Source organism: Phoenix dactylifera, chromosome 8 (assembly GCF_009389715.1).
Source record: "Phoenix dactylifera cultivar Barhee BC4 chromosome 8, palm_55x_up_171113_PBpolish2nd_filt_p, whole genome shotgun sequence".
Classification (NCBI taxonomy): Eukaryota; Viridiplantae; Streptophyta; class Magnoliopsida; order Arecales; family Arecaceae; genus Phoenix; species Phoenix dactylifera.
The window spans coordinates 3276642-3299488 of NC_052399.1; the positions used below are offsets into that span (position 1 = coordinate 3276642).

At 45.6% G+C, this 22847-nt stretch overlaps 2 protein-coding genes across 3 annotated transcripts; both read right to left on the reverse strand.

Annotated features, from left to right (window-relative positions):
• Nucleotides 1–1246: 1246 nt before the first annotated feature.
• On the reverse strand, nucleotides 1247–3295 carry LOC103709729 (crocetin glucosyltransferase, chloroplastic-like). Its single transcript, XM_008795216.4, has one exon. It carries the CDS (start codon nucleotides 2809–2811, stop codon nucleotides 1405–1407), a length of 1407 nt encoding a protein of 468 aa, XP_008793438.2. The 5' UTR covers nucleotides 2812–3295; the 3' UTR covers nucleotides 1247–1404.
• A 14283-nt stretch (nucleotides 3296–17578) lies between these two features.
• On the reverse strand, nucleotides 17579–20339 carry LOC113462205 (protein disulfide isomerase-like 5-4). 2 transcript variants are annotated; one of them, XM_039128670.1, is made up of 7 exons: nucleotides 20133–20339; nucleotides 19299–19365; nucleotides 18975–19121; nucleotides 18418–18579; nucleotides 18297–18344; nucleotides 17995–18183; nucleotides 17579–17888 (listed from the first exon to the last, which is right to left on the reverse strand). In XM_039128670.1, the coding sequence occupies exons 3-6, from the start codon at nucleotides 19116–19118 to the stop codon at nucleotides 18106–18108; spliced, it is 432 nt and encodes a 143-aa protein (XP_038984598.1). In that variant the 5' UTR covers nucleotides 19119–19121; nucleotides 19299–19365; nucleotides 20133–20339; the 3' UTR covers nucleotides 17579–17888; nucleotides 17995–18105. The 2 variants fall into 2 exon arrangements, with proteins under 2 accessions (XP_038984598.1, XP_038984597.1); XM_039128669.1 differs by having other exon boundaries at nucleotides 18267–18344.
• Between the last annotated feature and the right edge of the window lie 2508 nt (nucleotides 20340–22847).

Consider the following 22847-nt stretch of genomic DNA (forward strand, 5'->3'; position numbering starts at 1 on the left):
GGTGGCCCGTGAGATTCTTTATGCATCAGGCCAATCACATGATGTTGTTCCTATCCATCAATCACCAAGACAAACGCACCTCGAATGATGCCAAAAAAAATAAAATTAATTAATTGGCATTGAGCACAGCTACATAGTGTACGACAGTGTAAGAAATTATTTTTTATATATTTGTTGTGGAAAATTTATATCCTATATCAATTAAGTGCAGTTAAATAAGACTACAATAATGCCGTTGGTCCGAACATCTTTCTCCCGCTGTCAATCAGCTGCTGCCTTCATCCAGCAGCTTTCTCATGACCTCCTCTGCGAAAGCTCTGAGATTGCGATCCGATGACCCTCCTAGAGAAATTATTTGTTTAATTCAGTAAAACAAAGTGGGAGTTTTTTTTTTTTTTATAAATGCAGTAATTTATATAGCTCTAATTTGAGAACATTCTATCAAATTATGAGAAAGCAAAGCGTACAAAAAAAAGGAAATATCTCCTATAGATGTTCATAGAACATTTCCGGAATGCCGTGCGACGAAAGAGGCGACCCAGATTGTTGCTCTGTTCGCTTCTCAAAACACATGTGCTGCCTGCAAGCTACCCATATCCTAAACCAGCCTACGAGTGTCTCTGATGAGAGGATGGCCATCACCATATCTGTCGACACCTCGGATCCAATCAATCATCACTGCAGAGTCCCCCTCGAGATACATCCTCTCAACTCCGAGGGCCTTCCTTGCATATGACAATCCCTCTCATGTAGCCTGAAGCTCTGCTCCTACCGCAATGATCTCCGGCGTGTGCCGACCTTCGGTTGCTACCATCCTGCCAGAAGAATATCTGATCACGAATTCGACATCATCAGGTACATCATCCAGATATCTCAGGTTTTTTTTTTTTTTTTTTTGAGCGTACATCTCAAAGAGAATATGAAACAAAGCAATAGTTGCCCTTTCGAGGACAAAAATTTCCAGGCTGGAGGGGATCGCTGCTTGCGTTTGTGCATGGCAAATTCGAAAAAGTGTCGGCATTCCTATCGAGAAGACAAAATAAAATGCTAGATGCTTGAGGGACTCCCACAGAGGAGTCCATTTCATGGTCAAGACAATAAGTTTTTTTGGAAATGAAAAAATTCAAGGAAATATTAGTTTAACTACGCAGACTTGTTGCGCGACAGGAGCGTGATTTTTCATTTCAAGGAAAAGGCGCAACATAATGCGTGCAAGGACATCGGGAGAAGTTGAGGATATTAAAAATTAAACAAATGTTGCGCAACTTTCCTATGAAATATGCAAGTATATTTCATTCGTGGGAGAATAATACATGCGGCAAATGGCATCCAAGTGATGATCAAACCAGGGTCGAACTGTCTCGTACGTCCCATCCAATTGTCGTTATTATCCATCCAAAATATTCACGCACCCTTCCCAATCTCCTCCACGAATGCCCGAAGATTCCGATCAGACGGCCCTCCACTGGCGACGGCCTCTTGCACCCTGTCCCGCCACATCTTTGCCTTCCTCCTCATCTCCGCCCCCTTCTCTCCTTGCCCCATGACGACTTCCAAACACCTCCGCAACTCCGCCCCCTCAAACACTCCCTCGTCGTTCGCCTCAGCCCTCACCCCCGTCCCCCACGCCTCCTCCGCCTGCTTCGCGTTCATCCCTTGGTCCGAGATCTGCGGTGCTCCCACGATCGGCACGCCGCACGCCAAGCTCTCCAGCATCGAGCTCCACCCGCAGTGCGTCACAAAACACCCGACCGAAGGGTGGGATAGCACCTTCACCTGAGAGCACCACTCCACCACCATCCCCTTCTCTCCTTTCTCCAACTCGACTCCTTCTTCTCGGTTGTCCTTCCGAACCACCCAAAGATACGGCCGCCCGCACTCCTCTAATCCGTTCAACATCTCTTCCAGCTGCTGTTTTCTCATAACGGACAAGCTCCCGAACGACACGTACACCACCGACTTCTCCGGCTTGGAGTCCAGCCACTCCATGTACCTCTTCCCATCCAGCTGAAAAATATCACCATGGGATGTGGTCTCTTCTGGAGACGGCAGCGACGGCCCTATTGGGAGTAGGTGCATCGCATCAACAGCTGAGAGCGCATCAGACTCCAATGCGTCAAAAGTGTTCAACAAAATCCTCGGTTTGTGGGACTTGGTCTTCTCGCGATCCACCGTCTCAAATACCTCGCGCAAAATGATCAGGAACACCGAGTGGAGGGGATCGTCGGCGGAGATGGTGAGGAGAGACGGGAGGTCCCGGATTCGGAGCGGGGGCAGTCCCGGGAATTCCACCTCGAATAGTGGGTCACCACGATTGGAGGCGACGAGGCCTTCGTAGCCGTGGAAATAGTGGTAATAGATGGCGAAGACGATGGCGGGCTGGATCCAGTGTAGGAAAGACCGGATACCGTGCTCGCGTGCCACGTCGGCGGCCCACGGTAAGAGGATGGTGTAGATGAGGCACGTGACGGGCCGGCCGCTGGCGGTGAGGTCACCGAGCAGGTTGGAGAGGTTACGGGATCCGTGGAGCTTGGACTGGGCCATGCAATCGTTGAGCCCGGTTGTGCCGCCCTTGAAGCCGTCGTCGTAGCCGTCGGAGAAGGGAAGGTAGGAGAGGCGACCGTCTGAGACTTCACCGTCGGAGGCGGCGGACGGGAACATGCGGCGGTGGCCGGAGACAGTGGTGGAGAAGGTGACGCGGGCGCCGGGGATCGTGCGGGCGAGTTGGGTGGCGAGGCGGAGGGCGGGGTTGATGTGGCCTTGGCCCGCGTAGGTGGCCAGCAGAAAGTGCTGTTGGGTTGGTTCCTCCATTCTTTTTCGAGTTTGGCGAGGGATTTCAGGGGTTCGAGTATGTGGTATATGGCGAGCTGTCTCGACTTCGGTCTTCGGATCGGCGTGGCTTCCTGTAGAGTGAGAGAGAGTGACGGTGAGACTAGTGAAGACGTCGCCAGGGACGTCAGTGGTTTTGAATCTAGCCAGGACTTACCAAAAAATAATAAATTCGACCCAGGAAATTTTGTCGCGTTGAGCATTAACTTGGTGTAGCACGAAATGTGCCGTTACCATGGTTGCAAATGATAATGGATGATGACTCAGAAGTTGGCACCTCCTATCCCATCAACTTTGACCCGTACTCCTCTTTCTTAATTTTTTTAAACAAATATATAAAAAATCGTTGGTACTATGACCGTAACTATGCCAGATTGATCCGGTCCGATTTGCTATTATGTTGAATCTGAATCTAAAATTAAGACCTAAATAAGATATTTGGATAGGGTTACTTATGATTCAAACCGATCTAACCCATTTACACTTATACTTAGCATCCAATCATCATGCAAATAGTCAAAGTCCACTGATTGGGGTCATGTCATTTGGACCACCACTATAAATCATCTCTATCTTATTTGTGTGGGCTCCATTCATCATCGTACACTCATCTCGAATTGCTAGCCCTCTCGTCTCCCCTCGAATTCTCATCTCAAATTGTTTTTGTGCATTGTTGACGTGGTCCACACTATATAGAGTATTATTTCTCTCAAGCCTATTTGGACCTGTAAATAAAATGGAACTACTTCAGAGACCCTACGCGTATAGGAAGATACTTACAACCTAAATGACCTTATGTATTACGAAGCTGTCCAAAGTTTTGCTGCCGTTTATGGCTCTGGAAAGCATTTGCTAACAATCAAACTGCCTCATTAGCATACAGTTTTGCATGCTCGGTAACAAGAAGGATATAGTAGCTGTGGGTACTAAAAATTGTGAATAGTAGAGTTCTGTCAGCATGCCAAAAAGGTTTTAACCTAAGCCTAAGAAAGAGGCTTAGAAACTAAAGCTAAGTGCCCTTCAAAAGTAATTTCCAAATTACTACTTGTAAATCTTGAAGGGCTCGTTTGATCCGCAGGAAGCATTTTTTCTTTTAGGAATATAATTCCTAAAAAACATATTTCTAAAAAGAAGATACCTCGAAAAGTATTTTTGACATGTTTGGTAGACTATGAGAAAGTGACACAGTATTTATGTTTGGTTGATCATCCATTTTTTTGAAAAAGTTATATATAATTCCTATTATATCCTTAATAAAAATTAGGTTTTTAATGTCTCTTTAATGCTGAAGGGTCTTATTGGGAAAAAAATAAAAATGGAGTGATTTCCGACTTATGGAAAAGTAACTTTTCTATGTTTCTAATGGAAAAAACTTTTCCATCAAATGCGGGAATCATATTCCCATGGGAATACAACTTTTTCATCTCTCTCATTTGAAACTTCCAACCAAACAAAAAGCATCTTATTAATTTTCCGTTAACTACATTTTTTCTCCTCCTTTTTTCATGAACCAAACGCGCCCGAAGAATAACACTCTGAACTGCCGTTATGTCCACATCATCAGTTCTCTCTTCCTACATGGTGTATTCTTAGTATTTGTCGCTACCTTCTGGTATTGGGTGCCTTTGGGATTGCAACAATGGACCACCAACCGTCGCGTGAATTAGGGCATTCACTATTTTGGAGGCAGCAATGTGATGTCCAAGAGGATGTAACCACAACACCCTAATGAAGCAGCACCCAGCAGTCCCTCTCGAGAAACGGCTTGAAGCAGCACCCAGCAGTCCCTCACTAATCTCATTATATTTAAATTGCTCACATGGGACTTGAACGCTATTCGGTGGAACCACAAGATTCCACAAGAAGCCCACAGTATCCAATTTTATCTAATCGCATCTAGATCTATCAAGCTAAGGTGCAGTTTCCTCGCCTAAGGCAGTTTCATTCAGCGAGGCCAATTTTGAAAATGAGAGTTCTTAGTGTTGGGGGAAAAACCCAAGTCATGCCGCCTCGGAGGCGCTCGACTAAAGAGCGCCGACCAGAAAGGCGCTCGACTAAAGAGCGCCGACCAGAGGCGCTCGACTAAAAGCGCCGACCAGAAAGGCGCTAAAAGCGCCGACCAGAAAGGCGCCCAGCTAGAAAGAGCCGACCAGAAAGCGCCGACCAGAAACAAATCCCGCCACAGGACACTCCCTTAGGTGATCAGCTCGGCTTAGAACCCGGACCGGGCCCATGCCTTAGTCAAACTCAGTCCCTGCCTAACCCCCTAAGGGACTTGACAGCTCCACTACCACCTGCCACCATCTCTAAGCCATCAAGGCACAAGATCTCCGCAGGTATTCGGCACGACCTGTCATTAATGCATGAGACCCCCTCAGATTTCCAATGCACTCAGTCATTAAATGAACACGGCTCAAGATGATCTCTGGGTCACTGAACCATCAAAGCGTATGGCTCTCCCTGACCGCCGGTTCACTCGGTAATTAATGCACTTACCATCTACGAACCCCAGGCCCACCACGGCCGACGGTTCAACCACTCCAATGGGTCCGATCAACCGCGACAATTCCCTGACTCTGGCCTGATTCGGCCTTATTCTCCACTACGCCATTAATGGGCCAAATCGTGCCCAATTATCACAAAAGAAGATAAATTCCTCTGTCACCTCCCAGGTAACATATCCTTCTATAAAAGGGAGCCTGGGGGGGAAGGAGGAGGGGGAGGAAGAGGAAAAGGAACGAAAACAAGTAAATAGCACAGACACACAAGAAAAAAAGCACTCTCCCCTTTACTCTCCCCACATATCAGCCCCCTCTGACTTAAGCATCGGAGGGCCGACGCCGGAAAGCCCGGCCACCGGCTTTTTTGCAGGACAGGACTCACTCCCTCTCGCCAAGGAGGACGCCACCGGCCGGCGCACCGCCGTCCGCCGTCCCGGCAGCGGAGCTCCTCCCCCCTTGGCTCGCGGCGGCCCCCGAGTCCAATTTCCAGCAACACTTAGTATTCCTTTTTAATCGTTTTTAGGACAAGCCTCCTTCACCGGCAGCCTCTTGTGCCTCGTTTCTCCACACCTCTGCCTTCTTCCTAATCTCCGTAGCTCCCTCTTCCTCCTCCAACTCAACTTCTTCCTCTTTATTATCTCTCTCTCTCTCTCACTCTCTTATTTTTTTTCCTTCTCCTGCAATATTCGCCTCCCGGAATGCATGTAATGTCTGAAAAAAAACTTAGCTCCTAAACCAATCTGCGAGTATCGCGGATAACAGAGTGCCTATCACCATATTTGTCCACTCTCTGCATCCAATCAATCACTATTGACGAGTTCCCTCGAGGCATACACGCTCAGTATCAAGCATTCGCACCTCACAAATGAGATACTTTCTTAGGTTGTCCGTAACTCAGCCCCAACTACAGTCAGAGCCGGCCCGAGCCTTAGGCGATCAAGGCGATCGCCTAAGGCCTCGGGCCAATGAAAGCCCCCAGGAGGTGAAGCTAGCAAAGAGATTGAGAGAGAGAGAGAGAGAGAGAGAGGGAAATTTCTTGCATCGTGACTAAAAGGAAGCAAAGGCTCCATATAAAACGGGAACAGGAGCTGGCTACGAGTCTTTCCCCTTGACGGAAGGGAGGTGGAGAGTTTCCTAGCCTGCAGAGCGGCAATTTGGGAAGTTGGGGACAGTAGTTTTGTTTTGGGTGGAGAGAGAGAGAGTGAGAGAGAGAGAGGAGGGATTTGGTTGGCTTGATACACGCCTGAAGCCACTCTGATCCAGCTGGGCCATCGGGAAGAAAGATAGGGGATTGGAGATGGACTTCTTGGAGGGTAGAGAGAGAAAAGGAGGGGGGGGGGGCGGGGTGTTGAATGGCTGCTGTGTTGTGATGCTGCAGTTGCTGCTTCGGTACTCACTTGAAAGGGAGATGGTGGGATGAGATTTTTATTAATTAGATTGAGTGAATCTCCCATAATGCCCCTACTTTCTTTTATAGAGAGGTTCTTTTCTGGACAAATTCTTTCTTTTACCTTGACCATGAAGTGCTATTGGGATGACCTTTTCCTATTCTGCTCATGCTTGACAGGGTAAAAGTATTATCAAGCATTATCTCAATTATTTAATCAGTTTCATGGCTTTTTTTCTTGGGGGTAATTACTTTTCTGTGCTCCCATTCAAAAATTATATTAAATTGAAAAGGCTTCTTGTCTATCTTTGTTAGATTTATGTATCTTTGTTGAAATAGTATACTTGATAGCTATCTATTTTCATATCATTTTTTTAAATATTTTATACTTATTCAAAATTTTATTATTAAAAAAAAGAGGCCTTATTTATTGGATTCGCCTTAGGCCTCCAAATGTATTGGGCCACCCCTGACTACAGTAAGACCAGACAGACGATGGCTATCCGCTGCTATCATCCTACCGAAATAGTTTTTGGATCACAAATTGGACCTCTCTATTGTCCTTTCGCACCACCCACAGAAAAATACGGCCTCCCGTATGTCTACTTCTTTCTGTATCCTTCAGCCCCCATGTCTCCTCCAACAGCCGCTTCACATGCTTCCAAAGGACACATACACCACCGAGCCCAGTGGTGATTTATTAGAAAAAAAATCACTCCTAGATGTACCCGTGCCATCTATAGAAAGGGGCGGTACCATTGGCCCTGCAGTGATAAGGTCTGAGTCGTAAATGGCCACGAGAACCTCCATCTCTAACGCATCAAAAAGTGTTCACAAAAAAAAAGGGGAATTTACTTTTCCATCCCTCTAAAGACTCCACTGTAACAAAAAGTCCTTGTTAATTAAATCTAAAACAACCGGTCCAGAAACTTTCCAAACTGTAATTCTCGGTCCCTGAGCCCCTTTTATTTTGAAATAAGATACCGAAAATGCCCCTTCCCTCATGATCTCCCATCCTTTCGAAGAAGAAAAATTTCAGAGACTTTCCAAACTGTAATCTCCGAGCCGCGGCTGCTGCCGACCGCGGCCTGCCCCCTCCCGCGGCCGCCGCCGGCTCGCCTCCTCTCGAGCCCCCTCCCGCGGCCGCGCCGCCGGGAATGCCTCAGCCCCCGCCCCCATGGTGGGAAGGTGCCGAAGAAGAGGAAGAAGGGCGCCGTCCCGCATCCTGCGGCTGTCGCCGGCCACGGCCCGCCCTCCTCCAGCGTCCGCCGTGGCCCAGCCCCTTTCCGGCGCCGCCGGCCTCGCAGAAAGAGAAGAAAGAAGAAGAAGGGAAGAAGAGAAGAAAAAAAAGAAAAAGAAAAGAAAAAGTTTGAACTGGGGTCGACTCCTGCTCTGCTGGGGTCGACTCGTGAGAATCTTGGGTCGACTCGCTCACTTCTACAACAATTTTCTAAGAACACTTAACTGTGTGCACAGTCCTGTTAACTGTGTTCGCAGACAACTTAACTGTGTGCCGCCAGCTCGCGGAAGGAGAAAAAAGAAGAAAGAAGAAGAAGGGAAGAAGAGAAGAAAAAAAAAGAAAAAAAAAGAAAAAAAGAAAAAAATAAAAATAAAGTTAAATAAGCTTGGAACAATTAAATAAGTTTGGAATACACTTAATCTAACATGACACACAGTTAAATAAGCTTGGAACATATTTAAATCATCCCGGAACACACTTATTCTACCCCAGAACACAGTTATTTCGACTCTGCACACAGTTAAGTGTTATTAGAAAATTATTGTAGACTTATGCTGAGCTGGGGTCAAGCTGGGGTCGACCCCTGAAGAGCTGGGGTCGACCCCCTGAAATCAGGCAGAAAAACAGCTCTCTGGAAAGCCTGAGAGAGTCGACTCCAGGTGAGCAGGGGTCGACTCGTGCTATTAAGGGGTCGACTCCACGTGAGCAGGGGTCGACCCCAGGTCTGTGAATACAGTTAAGTTGTATGTGAACACAGTTAACTTGTCTAGGAACACAGTTAAGTTGTCTGTGAACACAGTTAACTTGTCTAGGAACACAGTTGTTTAGGAACACAGTTAAGTTGTTTGGGAACACAGTTAACTTGTCTGGGAACACAGTTAAGTTGTCTGGGAACACAGTTAAGTTGTCTAGGAACACAGTTAATTTGTCTAGGAATACAGTTAACTTGTCTAGGAACACAGTTGTTTAGGAACACAGTTAAATTGTTTGGGAACACAGTTAACTTGTCTAGGAACACAGTTGTCTAGGAACACAGTTAAGTTGTCTGTGAACACAGTTAAGTTGTTTAGGAACACAGTTATCTAAGAATACAGTTAACTTGTCTAGGAACACAGTTAAGTTGTCTGTGAATACAGTTAACTTGTCTAGGAACACAGTTGTTTAGGAACACAGTTAAGTTGTTTGGGAACACAGTTAACTTGTCTGGGAACACAGTTAAGTTGTCTAGGAATACAGTTAGTTTGTCTAGGAACACAGTTAACTTGTCTAGGAACACAGTTGTTTAGGAACACAGTTAAATTGTTTGGGAACACAGTTAACTTGTCTAGGAACACAGTTAACTTGTCTAGGAACACAGTTGTCCAGGAACACAGTTAAGTTGTCTGTGAACACAGTTAAGTTGTTTAGGAACACAGTTATCTAAGAATACAGTTAACTTGTCTAGGAACACAGTTGAGTTGTCTGTGAACACAGTTAACTTGTCTAGGAACACAGTTGTTTAGGAACACAGTTAAGTTGTTTGGGAACACAGTTAACTTGTCTGGGAACACAGTTAAGTTGTTTAGGAACACAGTTAATTTGTCTAGGAACACAGTTAACTTATCTAGGAACACAGTTAAATTATTTGGGAACACAGTTAACTTGTCTAGGAACACAGTTAACTTGTCTAGGAACACAGTTGTCTAGGAACACAGTTAAGTTGTCTGTGAACACAGTTAAGTTGTTTAGGAACACAGTTATCTAAGAATACAGTTAAGTTGTTTGGGAACACAGTTAACTTGTCTAGGAACACAATTAATTTGTCTAGGAACACAGTTGTCCAGGAACACAGTTAAGTTGTCTAGGAACACAGTTGTCTGGGAACACAGTTAACTTGTCTAGGAACACAGTTAACTTGTCTAGGAACACAGTTGTTTAGGAACACAGTTAAGTTGTTTGGGAACACAGTTAACTTGTCTGGAAACACAGTTAAGTTGTCTAGGAACACAGTTAATTTGTCTAGGAACACAGTTAACTTGTCTAGGAACACAGTTAACTTATCTAGAAACACAGTTAAATTGTTTGGGAACACAGTTAACTTGTCTAGGAACACAGTTAACTTGTCTAGGAACACAGTTGTCTAGGAACACAGTTAAGTTGTCTGTGAACACAGTTAAGTTGTTTGGGAACACAGTTATCTAAGAATACAGTTAACTTGTCTAGGAACATAGTTAAGTTGTCTGTGAACACAGTTAACTTGTCTAGGAACACAGTTGTTTAGGAACACAGTTAAGTTGTTTGGAACACAGTTAACTTGTCTGGGAACACAGTTAAGTTGTCTAGGAACACAGTTAATTTGTCTAGGAACACAGTTAACTTGTCTAGGAACACAGTTGTTTAGGAACACAGTTAAATTGTTTGGGAACACAGTTAACTTGTCTAGGAATACAGTTAACTTGTCTAGGAACACAGTTGTCTAGGAACACAGTTAAGTTGTCTGTGAACACAGTTAAGTTGTTTAGGAACACAGTTATCTAAGAATACAGTTAACTTGTCTAGGAACACAGTTAAGTTGTCTGTGAACACAGTTAACTTGTCTAGGAACACAGTTGTTTAGGAACACAGTTAAGTTGTTTGGGAACACAGTTAACTTGTCTGGGAACACAGTTAAGTTGTCTAGGAACACAGTTAATTTGTCTAGGAACACAGTTAACTTGTCTAGGAACACAGTTGTTTAGGAACACAGTTAAATTGTTTGGGAACACAGTTAACTTGTCTAGGAACACAGTTAACTTGTCTAGGAACACAATTGTCTAGGAACACAGTTAACTTGTCTAGGAACACAGTTAACTTGTCTAGGAACACAGTTGTCTAGGAACACAGTTAACTTGTCTGTGAACACAGTTAAGTTGTTTAGGAACACAGTTATCTAAGAATACAGTTAACTTGTCTAGGAACACAGTTAAGTTGTCTGTGAACACAGTTAACTTGTCTAGGAACACAGTTGTCTTGGAACACAGTTAAGTTGTTTGGGAACACAGTTAACTTGTCTAGGAACACAGTTAACTTGTCTAGGAACACAGTTAACTTGTCTAGGAACACAGTTAATTTGTCTAGGAACACAGTTGTCTAGGAACACAGTTAAGTTGTCTGTGAACACAGTTAATTTGTCTAGGAACACAGTTGTCTAGGAACACAGTTCAGTTGTTTGGGAACACAGTTAACTTGTCTAGGAACACAGTTGTCTAGGTACATAGTTAAGTTATCTAGGAACACAGTTAACTTGTTTGTGAACACAGTTAACTTGTCTAGGAAAGCCTGAGAGTCGACTCCAGGTGAGCAGGGGTCGACTCGTGCTGTTAAGGGGTCGACTCCAGATGAGCAGAGGTCGACTCCAGGTCTGTGAACACAGTTAAGTTGTCTGTGAACACAATTAACTTGTCTAGGAACACAGTTAACTTTATTTTTATTTTTATTTTATTTTCTTTTCTTTTTTTTCTTTCATTTTTTTTATTTTCTTTTCTTTTTCTTTTTTTTTCTTCTCTTCTTCCCTTCTCCTTCTTTCTTCTTCCTTCTCCTCTCGCGAGGCCGGCAGCTACGGAAGGGGGTCGGACGGTGGCGGCCACAGGATGGGGCCACCGGGGGGGCAGCGGCTCCTCTTCTTTGGCACCTCCCCACCGTGGGGGCGGAGGTATTTCCGGCGGCGCGGAAGGGGGCAGCGGGTGCGGGAGGGGGCGGGCTGTGGCCGGCGGCAGGCACGGGAGGGGGTGGGCCGTGGCCGGCGGCTGCCTTTTTCTTCTCCTTCTTCGGTGGGAATGGGAGAGGCGGGGGCATTTTGGTCCCATAAAGCAATGTTGAAATATATATGGACCGGTTGTTAAACAACCGGTCAACAGGGATTTAATGTTAAAGTTCGGTCAATAAATGGACCGCTGAGCAAGTTTCCCAAAAAAAAATCCTCCGCTTTGACCGAGTCGTCTTCTCTAGATCCGAGGCTGCAAACTCCTTCTGATAGAAGGGATGTTCGTCGGTGGCGATGCGAAAGAGGGTAGGTCTCGAAAATGGAGCGACGACGACCCCGGAAAATTCACCAGAAAAAAAAGGTTCGTCACGATGGACGGTACTTAGCCTACGGTAGCCATGGCAACGTATTCGCAGTAGATGGAAAACAGGTCGCAAGCTGGATCCAGCGGAGGGCAGAGGGAATGCCATGATCGCAGCCACGTCGATGGCCCATGATAAAAGAAATGTGTAGACGACGCACATGATGAGCCGGCTATGCACCAGCCGGATCGGTTCAAAAATAAATTTGAAACCAAACTAATTTAAATTAATTTTTTAAAACAAAACTAAAATTAAAACGACTATTTATAAAAACTGCTTAAAATTAACACAAAAAATTCAATTTGGTTCAATTCATCATATTGATTTCAAGAGGTTGGACAAAATAGACTCAACTAAATCTAAACATAAAAATTTCGTATATTAATATTTCATAGACCGAGCTAAATAGATTGGACCAAATATAATTAATATATATATACACACACACACATACATGTTTATTGGTCAGGTCGGGATGGATTGTTTGGTCAACCAGCTACATCGACAGACATATTAGTCTGTCTGTCAGTCAGACACATTAGTCTACCATATCGTTTTCTGAGTTGTTATATCAACTACTAATCTGCTATATCAGCTTCTGAGCTGCTATAATAGCTCATGTTCTGCCGCATCAGCTTTTGATCTACCACCATATCAGCTTCTGAGCTACTACGTCAGCTCCTAGTCTATTACGTTAGTTTTTGAGCTGTTACTTCATCTCCTATTCTAGTGCGTCAATTTTTAGGTATATTTGTGATCTAGTTTCCAAACTCAAGTTAGCACTGATAATACCATCTTGAATTTAAGAGGAGATGTTAGCATAATTTTAGGGATCACGTAACAAACTGTATCGGTTCATGTTGCTGGAAATTGGACCCGGGAGCGACCGTCGGCCGAAAGGGAGGAGCTCCGCTGCCTGAGTGGCGGGCGGCGGCTCGTCGACGGGCGGCGTCTTCCTGGAGACCTGCAAAAAGTCGGTGGCCGGGCTGTCCGGCGCCGGCCCTCCGATGCTGAAGTCAGTGAGGGGTCAATATGGGGGAAGGGAGATAGAGAGAGAGAGAGAGCCGGAAAGTCAGATCCCGTCCCCGTCTAAAATGGAGGAGTTCCCCTTTTATAGGGGGCGGGTTACTGTGATGTGACAGAGCAAATGGTTTGTCGTACAAGTGTGCATTAATGCCCGATCGTGTAAATCAATGCCATTACTGTAGGAGATTAGGCCGAAGCTCAAGTCGTCGTGGAGTCATGCCAAGCTGGCGTCAAAATATTCCACCCTTGGAGAAGAGAGTCCGATCTCCAGTGGGATGACGGCTTCTGTTCCGTACGTCAGATTGAAAGGAGTTTCGCCGATGGGTACACGGAACGTGGTCCGATAAGCCCACAGGACGTTGTACAGGTCTTCGACTTACTGTCCCTTGGATTGGTCAAGCCTGGTCTTGAGCTCCTGCAAAATAGTACGATTCGTTACCTCGGTTTCTCCGTTCGTCTGAGGATGCGCGACTGAGGTGAAGCGGTGATCGATGCCAAGCTCGGAGCAGAATTCTCTGAAATGGGCATTGTCGAACTGGCGACCGCTGTCTGATATGAGGATGCAGGGGAGTCCGAATCTGCAAATTATTGACTTCCAAACGAAGTCTCGCATCTTCTGCTCGGTGATCCGGGCAACTGGCTCGGCTTCCACCCATTTAGTGAAATAGTCGATGGAGACGACTAGGAATTTTCTTTGCCCGGTTGCCAGAGGGAATGGTCCCAAGATGTCAATCCCCCATTGGGCGAATGGCCAAGAGGAGCTGATCGAGGTCAACGGGGCCGAGGGCCGGCGTTGGACATTGGCATTTCTCTGGCATCGGTCGCATTTTCGGATGAAGTTGAGGGTATCCTTCTGGAGTTCCTCCGACCGAGGCCCCGCCTCGAATGGTATTGATGGTGCCGGCGATGGGCCTATTGGCATTTGGATCTTCGGGCTGCGCGGTACTCTCCATTGGCCTTCTCTCTTCGCGCCGGTTCTGTACGAACCGGTCGAGCACTCCTCGACGGATGAGTGCCTCGATCTCGTCCCGGAGCTGGAAGCAGTCCTCCGTATCATGGCCGTGGTCCCGATGGAAACGGCAGTACTTTCGGAGGTTACGCCAGGCCCCGGGATCTCGTCTCGGGGGCGGGGGCCGGAAATAGTCCCGGCCCTCGATCTCCATGAGAATCTCGGCCCGAAGAGCAGTAAGGGGAGTGTAATTTTCGTACCTCCCGTTGGGTATGCGAGCCCGTGGGGGAGACCTCGGACGAGGCGGGGACCTTTGCCGAGGTGGTCCCCGCAATCGGGGTGGACTCTTCAGACGAGGCGGATTCTTGGCTCGGCGCGGGGACGGGCTTCTAGGGTGGCCATGCTCCTCGTGATGCCTTTTCTGCTTCTTGGAGGTCTGCTCGGCCCCGCTCCGTCTAAAGGCAACAGCTTCCTCGGCTTTCGCATACTTCCGCGCCCGAACCAGCATCTCAGTGAGGTCAGCACGAAAGTTCTTCTCGATGGAGAAGAGGAATCTATAAGACCGGGCCCCAGTCTTCAGTGCTGACATGGCAATTGACTGGTCAAGCTCCCGGACTTTTCATGTTGCGGCGGTAAAACGGTCCAAATATTCCCCGAGGGACTCTCCCTCCTTTTGTTTTATATCGAGAAGGGAGTCCGAGGTCCGCCGCTGGGGTCGGCTGGCGGCAAAATTGCTGGCGAATTGCCTGCCGAGCTGTTCGAAAGAGGAGACGGTGCTAGGCTTCAGCCCGATAAACCAAAGTCGGGCTGCTTCTTGGAGTGTTACTGGAAAGGCCTTACAAAGCATGGCCTCCGAGGCTCCCTGCAGGGCCATTAAGGCCCGATAGCTTTCCAGGTGGTCAAGGGGATCGATTCTGCCATTGTAAGGCTCCACCTGGGGCATCTTAAATCTTGGCGGGACCGGCTCATCTTCAATTTGTTGGGAGAAGGGGGACCTCGTGGTGAACTCGAAGTCACCATCGCATCCCGACCTCCTGCTGTGGAGTGCCTCAATCTGGCGCTCCAGCTTCTCGATCTTCTTGTCGAGTTCATCACTCTAGGGGATCGCCGCGGCGGTCCGCCCCGGCGCAGGTTGCCCTGGGACTGACTCGGCTTCTGACGGTTGTGGCCAGTCACCAGGACCCCTCACCGGGTGTTCCCTCCAGGGGGAGGCCTGAGCTCAGGGATTTTGACCTTGGGGGGCAATCTGCTTGCAGGAGGCACCGACTGAACTGGGGCTGGAGGGAGTGGTGCCGTTGGGATGCCCATAGGTTGCAGGCCTTGGACAGCAGCAGCCAAGGCCTGGACCTGCTGCACCAGGGCATCAAACTGCTCCGGCCGAACTTGGGGGGTCGAATCGGCCGGAGGTGGCGAGTTCTGGACAGAGTGTCCGGGGCTAGGTGGAGGACGTCGAGAGGCATTAGAAGCTCCCTTGCTTCTCAACTTCATGGTCGCGACTCGGGCCATTCCTCTAGCGCCAACTATTGCTGGAAATTGGACCCGGGGGCGACCGTCGGACGAAAGGGAGGAACTCCGCTGCTTGAGTGGCGGGTGGCGGTTCGTCGACGGGCGGTGTCCTCCTGGAGACCTGCAAGAAGTCGGTGGCCGGGCTGTCCGGCGCCGGCCCTCCGATGCTTAAGCCAGTGAGGGGTCAATATGGGGGAAGAGAGATAGAGAGAGAGAGAGCCGAAAAGTCAGATCCCGTCCCCGTCTAAAATGGAGGAGTTCCCCTTTTATAGGGGGGCGGGTTACCTGTGATGTGACAGAGCAAATGGTTTGTCATACAATTGTGCATTAATGCCCGATCGTGTAAATCAATGCCATTACTGTAGGAGATTAGGTCGAAGCTCAAGTCGTCGTGGAGTCATGCCATCATTCGTAGCCATGCGCGTTTGCCGTGAGAGGCTCGATGTCCGTAGGCGATGGAAGCCATACTTTTTAATTGTTGAGTAGGCTGAGGGCCTGCAGGTGCCATGCGCTTTGATTGTTGAGTGAACCGGATGTCCGCAGGACCCATACACATTAATTGTTGGCGAAGACAAGATGTGGTCTTTTGATCGTACTGCGGGAGGATGTAACCTCAATGCGCAGGTCTGAAGTCCTAGGGTTGGTAGGGCTATTCGGGTGTCGCCAGGCCGAAGGGGGGTCGGCTCGACCGCCCGCGTGTCGGAGGGGTTTGCTCGGTCGGCCCCTGCTCGGAGGTGTCTGCTCAGTCAGTCCCTGCTCGGAGGGGTCCGCTCGGTCGGCCCCTGCGTGGCGACATTCACTACCAGAAAACACGCGTATAGTGACGGAGATTCCGGTCACTATACCGTGTTTCCGGTTACTAATATGGAATTTGTGACCGGAGCTCCCGTCACTGACGTCGTTACAAAAACACGCGTCGCTAAATTCTCCGTGACGGCGGCGATTCCCGTCACTAACCTCCGTGACAGAACCGCCGTTACTAAGCCGTTACAAATTCAAGAATTAAATATTTAAGAAATTATGTATTTCCCGTCACTATCCAGTTGCGGAGTTAGTGACGAAGGCAACTTCGTCACTGATTTTGTCACAGAATGCGGTCACAAGTTTGGTCACTAATCTGTCACGACCTTTAGTGACAGATTTAGTCGTCACAGACATGGTCACACATTTTGTCACTACATTTGTCATTAATCCCGTCACTGACCTAGTGATAAGTTTACGGTCACTAATTGGTTACAAACGCGCTGAGCAAAATCACGGTCTAGGGTACTGGCAGCGGGCGGTTGCCGGCTATTTGACATATCAGTGCCAGCGGCGGAGTTGCGAGCTGCCTGGGCCGGCCTTTGCCATGCGCGGCGGGTATTGCGGGCTAGCTCGATCATCTTGGAGGGCGACTCATCCACTGTCATTGGGTGGATTCGGCGGGAGAGCATTGACCATCCTTTGATCCGGGATATTAGGTTGATGGTGAGGGATGTTGTGGCCTTTGAGGCTAAGCATGTATACAGGGAGGCCAACGGGGCGGCTGACTGGGTAGCTACATATGTAGCACACCATTCGGGTTACGCCCTGTGGTCAGGAGAGCGGGAGCTGCCATCGGCGCTACGCGAGATTTTGTATTTTGATGTTCTTGGGTGTATTCGGACACGCGTTGTTTGAAGAACCCGTTTTAAGCAAAAAAAAAAAAAAAAAAAATCAATTTTTATTGACCAAAATCCGTCACAATACTTAGTAAACAATTTAGTAACCAAAATTTGGTCACCGATCACAATCTAATAACCTGGTACATTTGGTACATTGATTGACACATAATAATAATAATAGTAATATCATTAATAGCAAAGGCATTCAACATTACGCAAAAGTCATTTTAAATGTCATTCAAAATTGGCATCAACATGTCCTGAATCCATCAAAATCAAAGTCTAAAAATATGTCATAAAGATCAACAGAGATTTCATTCCTCCTAGGAATGCAAAGACCTATCATCTAAGGCAAAAACAATTATAATGAAGCATGATCAGCAGAATCAGAATCACCATTACTCCCCCGATCTGCATGCCTTGGTCCAAAGCCAATCTCTTCTCTCATCTTTTGAAGAATCTCCTCTTGCCATTTTTTCTTTTCTTGCTCAAGAATACGTAGAAGGTCTTCATGAGTGTACAGCTCTGGAGCTTGACCTGTAGAGGTGGAAGCAGATGATGATTGCCCAATAATTCCAGTGAGATCCTCTAGGGGACTAAAGCCATAGACATGGCCATGAGTTGGGACATCAGTTGCGTCAAACCACAAGTCATAATCACGTGGAGGAGCATCTGAGGTGGAGGCATCACCATATTTTTTGGAGTATTCAGCTGAATACTTTGCCTGCAAGTTGATTTAAAAGAAGAGAAAAACATTATGGTGGATCAAACAAGAGATAAACATGAGCAAGCTCAATAATATTTATGAATTATAAAAAAATTATACTTACCATGACAACTTCACTTCTCTTATGAGTGAAAGCATTCAAAATGGAATTGCTAACTAGGGGAATGAGCAAAACTTTGGACCCGTTGTACAACCAATATTTCACCTTTGCCCATCAAAATTGTTTTCCTAATTCAACCTTTCTCATAAGCCGGATCGTATTGTGCAGGATAGAATCCAATATTCCAGACACCTGAAAGCCAATAAGGTCAAATTTTTCATACGCATTTGGCAGTACAAAACCGAAGATATCATTTAAAGAGATCGAGTGCAAACCGTAAAAATGCCTCCAATGATAGCACATACATTTGTAATGAAGTGCGAGAAGGATTTTGGAACTTCAGTTACCAAGACCTGAAATTCAAAATAACGATGAGCTCACAGATTTTGAATTTGGTAAATGTGTATCCAAGTGTCAGAAACCAGCCTGCATAGGAGAGGGCTCAAAATGGAATTTGGCAGCAGGAATATGCAGACTGTGCACCAAACTACTGTGGGCTGTATACTCATACTCCTCTAGCAATTTAAACTCCCGAGAAGATTTTCTTGATGCTATCTCAGTCTTTACCAATTGAAGGTAATGCTCAATCTGCAAATCCAAAGAGGGTACATTTAGATCTCTCTTCACAGCCTCTGTTTCATAATCGGCATGGTACAAATAGGTAACTCCTGTTCATTGCTATCTGACAGGTGATTAACATTAGAAACATCAAAACAGTGTAAATATAGGAAGTCAATATTTCACTTCCTGTCCAATTCCTCGAAAATAAGTTATGGCTTGGTGTTCGTGCTGCTAATGCTAAACTAAGCGTCAACTACTGATATCATGATGGAGCATCAAACAGTAACAAGGTATCTGATCAATCAAAAAATTTTAAGTACATAGAAATGGTTCCGAGACTTACAGTAACATTTGCATTAACATCATAGAAGATTCTGCAAACTCAAAATGGTGAATGAATTCAATGCAGAAGCTTATTTTACCTTTTTGACAAGCACAAAACCTTCTATTCTACACCCACTAGTCAATGGCGCAGGCCGTTTTGCTGTATCGATGGTTTGACCAGATTTGTCATCCAATGCTAGTTTATGGAACTCTCTTGGAACAGGTGCAACCAGAGTTTCCATTGCCTAAAATTAAGAACTCCAAACAAGCAGTTAAACCAGTTAACAGGGCTAACAAATAAAGTGACAATGCATATGCCTAACTCTTATGATAGACGAGTACACTATAAGGCAATGATGTGCAATGACAGTGCCGATGATTAATTACTGCACATCAAATTTAAATCGAAACAATAAGCATACCACAACTAAACTTTCTGTGTCCCGTTCTCCATAATAAGATTCATGTTCATGGTGGCCATGATTTTCCCTGTGGCAGATGATATAGTAATCACAGTTATTTAACTAAACAGCAAATAAGATATAACAACATGACCATTAACATTCTAAAAGACTACTTGCTAGCCCAGGAAAATGGAAGACAGCAGAAGTTAATTGACAACATCAACAAAAGCTAATTCAGCCTCGTAGAAAATGTAGTACTTGAAATTTTATAAGCATGAACGACAACAATTAAAAGCAACTAAGACAATTTTAAACATATCAAAAGTACATAAAACAAATTTGCAGGCAAATTTTACTTATGCACGAAGCTCAGAGGACTAGGTTGCCCGTAACATCAAGTATTTACTCAGTGCTCACTTGTTTCTTCCTTCATTAATAGGATTTTTAAATATCTATGTTGCATAAGGCTCACATAGAGGAATTTTAGCACAATTTCTTTTCAAACAATAGGAGTTCTAGAAGCAGAGGTGAGGCATATTAAAAAATAAAAATATCTCAGGCTAAATATTCCTCCATTTAAGGGATCAAAATAGATGGTCGTGCTAAAGGAGGGTTGAAAAGAAACATATAGAATTTGAGCATGCTTAAGATAATTCAATGTATGACTAAAACTAAATAATATTCTCTCCCTGATACCTGTTACATTGAACCCTTATTTTTGGGAGACCTACTGTTCCGAGCTCTCTCGCTGCCCCACCACCTCTCTCTCTCTCTCTCTTTCTCTCTCCGGGCTTGGGCAAAATCTACCGGGATCGAGCTTGAAGAGGAGGAGGAGGAGGAGAAAACTCTTACCGGTGACTGTGAGTCGGTGACCGGAGCCGCGGAGGTTGCCGTCCGGGGGAGAAGGACGCGAAGAGCCGCCGGCCGGTCGTTGAAGAGGCGACGACACCGAGAGGAGGCGGCTATCAGGCTCTCAGCGAGGGAAAAGGGGGGGCGGGGGCGGCGGCGGCGGCGGCTCTCAGCGAGGGAGGGGGGCCGGCGGCGGCGGCTCTCAGCGAGGGAGGGGAGGCGGCGGCGGCTCTCAGCGAGGGAGGGGGGGTGCGGCGGCGGCTCTCAGCGAGGGGGTGCGGCGGCGGCTCTCAGCGAGGGAGGGCGGCGACGGCTCTCAGCGAGGGAGGGGGGGCGAGGGAGTGGGGGGGTGGGTGCGGCGGCGGCGGCTCTCAGCGAGGGAGGGAAAGGGAAGGGAAGGGAAAGGTTAGGGTTTTTGTTAAGTCGGTTTGCAAGCCAAATTGTATATCTAAGGCTGATTTGGGCTAAATCGGTTTGCAAGCCAAATTTCATATCAAATTATTTTTTATTTATAAGGCTGATTGGACGGGACTTGCAAGGCAAAAATATTTTTGAACTATAAAGCATGATTTCCGCGAGATTTTGTATTTTGATCTTATTGGGTGTATTCATACCCGTACTGTATGAAGCACCCGTTCTCAGCAAAAAAAAAAAAAAAAAAAAAAAAAACTATAAAGCATGATAAAAAAATTCTATAAAGCAGAAAACTTGCAATAGGGGTGCAAATGGGTCATGGCCGACACCATGAGATTTTAAAATGAGAAGAAGAAATTTGAGTTTTATAGAGAGTGATTGGAATTTGGATTATCGAAGAAATTTGGGCGGAACGGCGGGCACACTTAGTTTCATTTTGGATATTCCTCCTTTTATCTTTTCTTTTAATTTAGGTTTACTCAAAAATAATATTTTTAATATTTTTGGAATTAAAAATTAAATTTGGTGACAGAAATTTTTGTCAATAATCTGTTACTGCCAAAAATAATCTTTTAAAAATTTATAAATACTAGGGTTACTATATTTGTGACGGCTGCATTTGTCACTGTCTGGTTGCAATTTTGGTTATCATATTGCTGACAGATACCTCGTCACTATGATGGTCACTAAGGTTTGGCGCCCATCCTACCCGCGCATTCTGTGACCGGTCTGTCACTAAACGGTCACTAAGTTTACACCACGGTGACCAAATTTCTGTCGGTCACTAATCCGTCACAAATAGTAACTGATAACGGTCCGTCACTAATGTCCCGTCACTATACGCGTGTTTTCTGGTAGTGATTTTTCCCCCAACAATTCATATTTTTTTTTTATCGGTCAGTATTATTTGGCTTTGTTAGCATGATTTTATATTAGCCTATATCATTTTTATATAGAGTCTATATACGAGTATATATAATCTTTGAGATATACCGAATATGCTGGAGCAGAGAAATAAAATTACTTTTCTCGCTCTTTGCTTTTCTTTTTCTCTCCTTCTGCAAATATTTTAACATGATTGGCTCAAGGAATGTGGTGCCGGCTTTGTAGAGCAAGAGATGGCAGGTAGAGCTAGAGAGAGCTAAATAACCCAACCAGGATATGATTTTTTACTTATTATTTTTATGGTTATTAAACATTCAGTTCACGTGCATGTATGATAGTAAACTATAAAAAGTTGACTAAGTTCTGCGGGCGGTTTTATCGTTTTCACTTGTTTTTTAAGGAAAAGATGAATGCGATGGCAAGTAGAATAATAGTGCTGGGCCAGGTTAGCTTGATTTGTGCTGATAGTCTGGGATGGTAACGAAGGTGGGACTGTTGACATTTTAGAACTGTAGGCCCATCCATACAAGAGCTATTTTGGAGTACAAATGGGTTGTAGTGATGTACACATGTACGTGATTATTTACAGATTGAAGCTAGAGGTTACAATTCTATAGTAATCAGAACTTAATTTCCATCCAAATATATAGACCTCTCCCGTGGATTTTTTTGCATCTTACATATGATCATCAGATTGCTAAGAGTATAATTATACAACGCATAGGTACAGTATTACATGTATTTCATCCATATCCTTAATTATCGTGCTGAAGCAGGTCATTGTAGCAAAAGCAGTCGAGCATATTAAAAGAAGCTGGTGTTGCTTTGCTAACTGGAGAACTTCAGGTCGTGGTCTGTCATTAAGAACATATATATTTGCCGGAAAATAAGATCTATTGAAGTAGGAAAATGATTTATTCCATGGAAATTTACCTAGCCTGCCCAAGGAGGTGCTTCTAGCTTCCTTATTACCATGCATGGCGTGGTGAAGGAGAGAATACTGCGCTTAACCATCACCAGGAAATTGATGAGAAAAAAAAATTACCACTACCAGGAAAGGAATCGAGAAAAGATTGCAGACCCATCATTTATGGGTCATGTATTTTAAATTTCTCTTCGAGCAAGCTCAACGTTACTTATGATGCGCTCGCCCTTTATGAAGCATCAAGTTTCGTCGCACTCTAAAAATCTAATAGTCCCATGTAACCGGGCTGCCGTGTGTTAGAGGGGTTACTTGAAAGCTGGAGTGACTTCAAAATTCATGCCTATTGATCTCGGGAAATTTCCGGTTTGTGATTTGGCCTATTTATTTTTTTTCCATAAGAGCGCTTGCCATTTCTTTGATTAGTTTAGATGTCAAGAGGGCATAGATGGCTTGTTTCCACCATCAATTCCTTCTATCATGGTGCTTATTTAGAA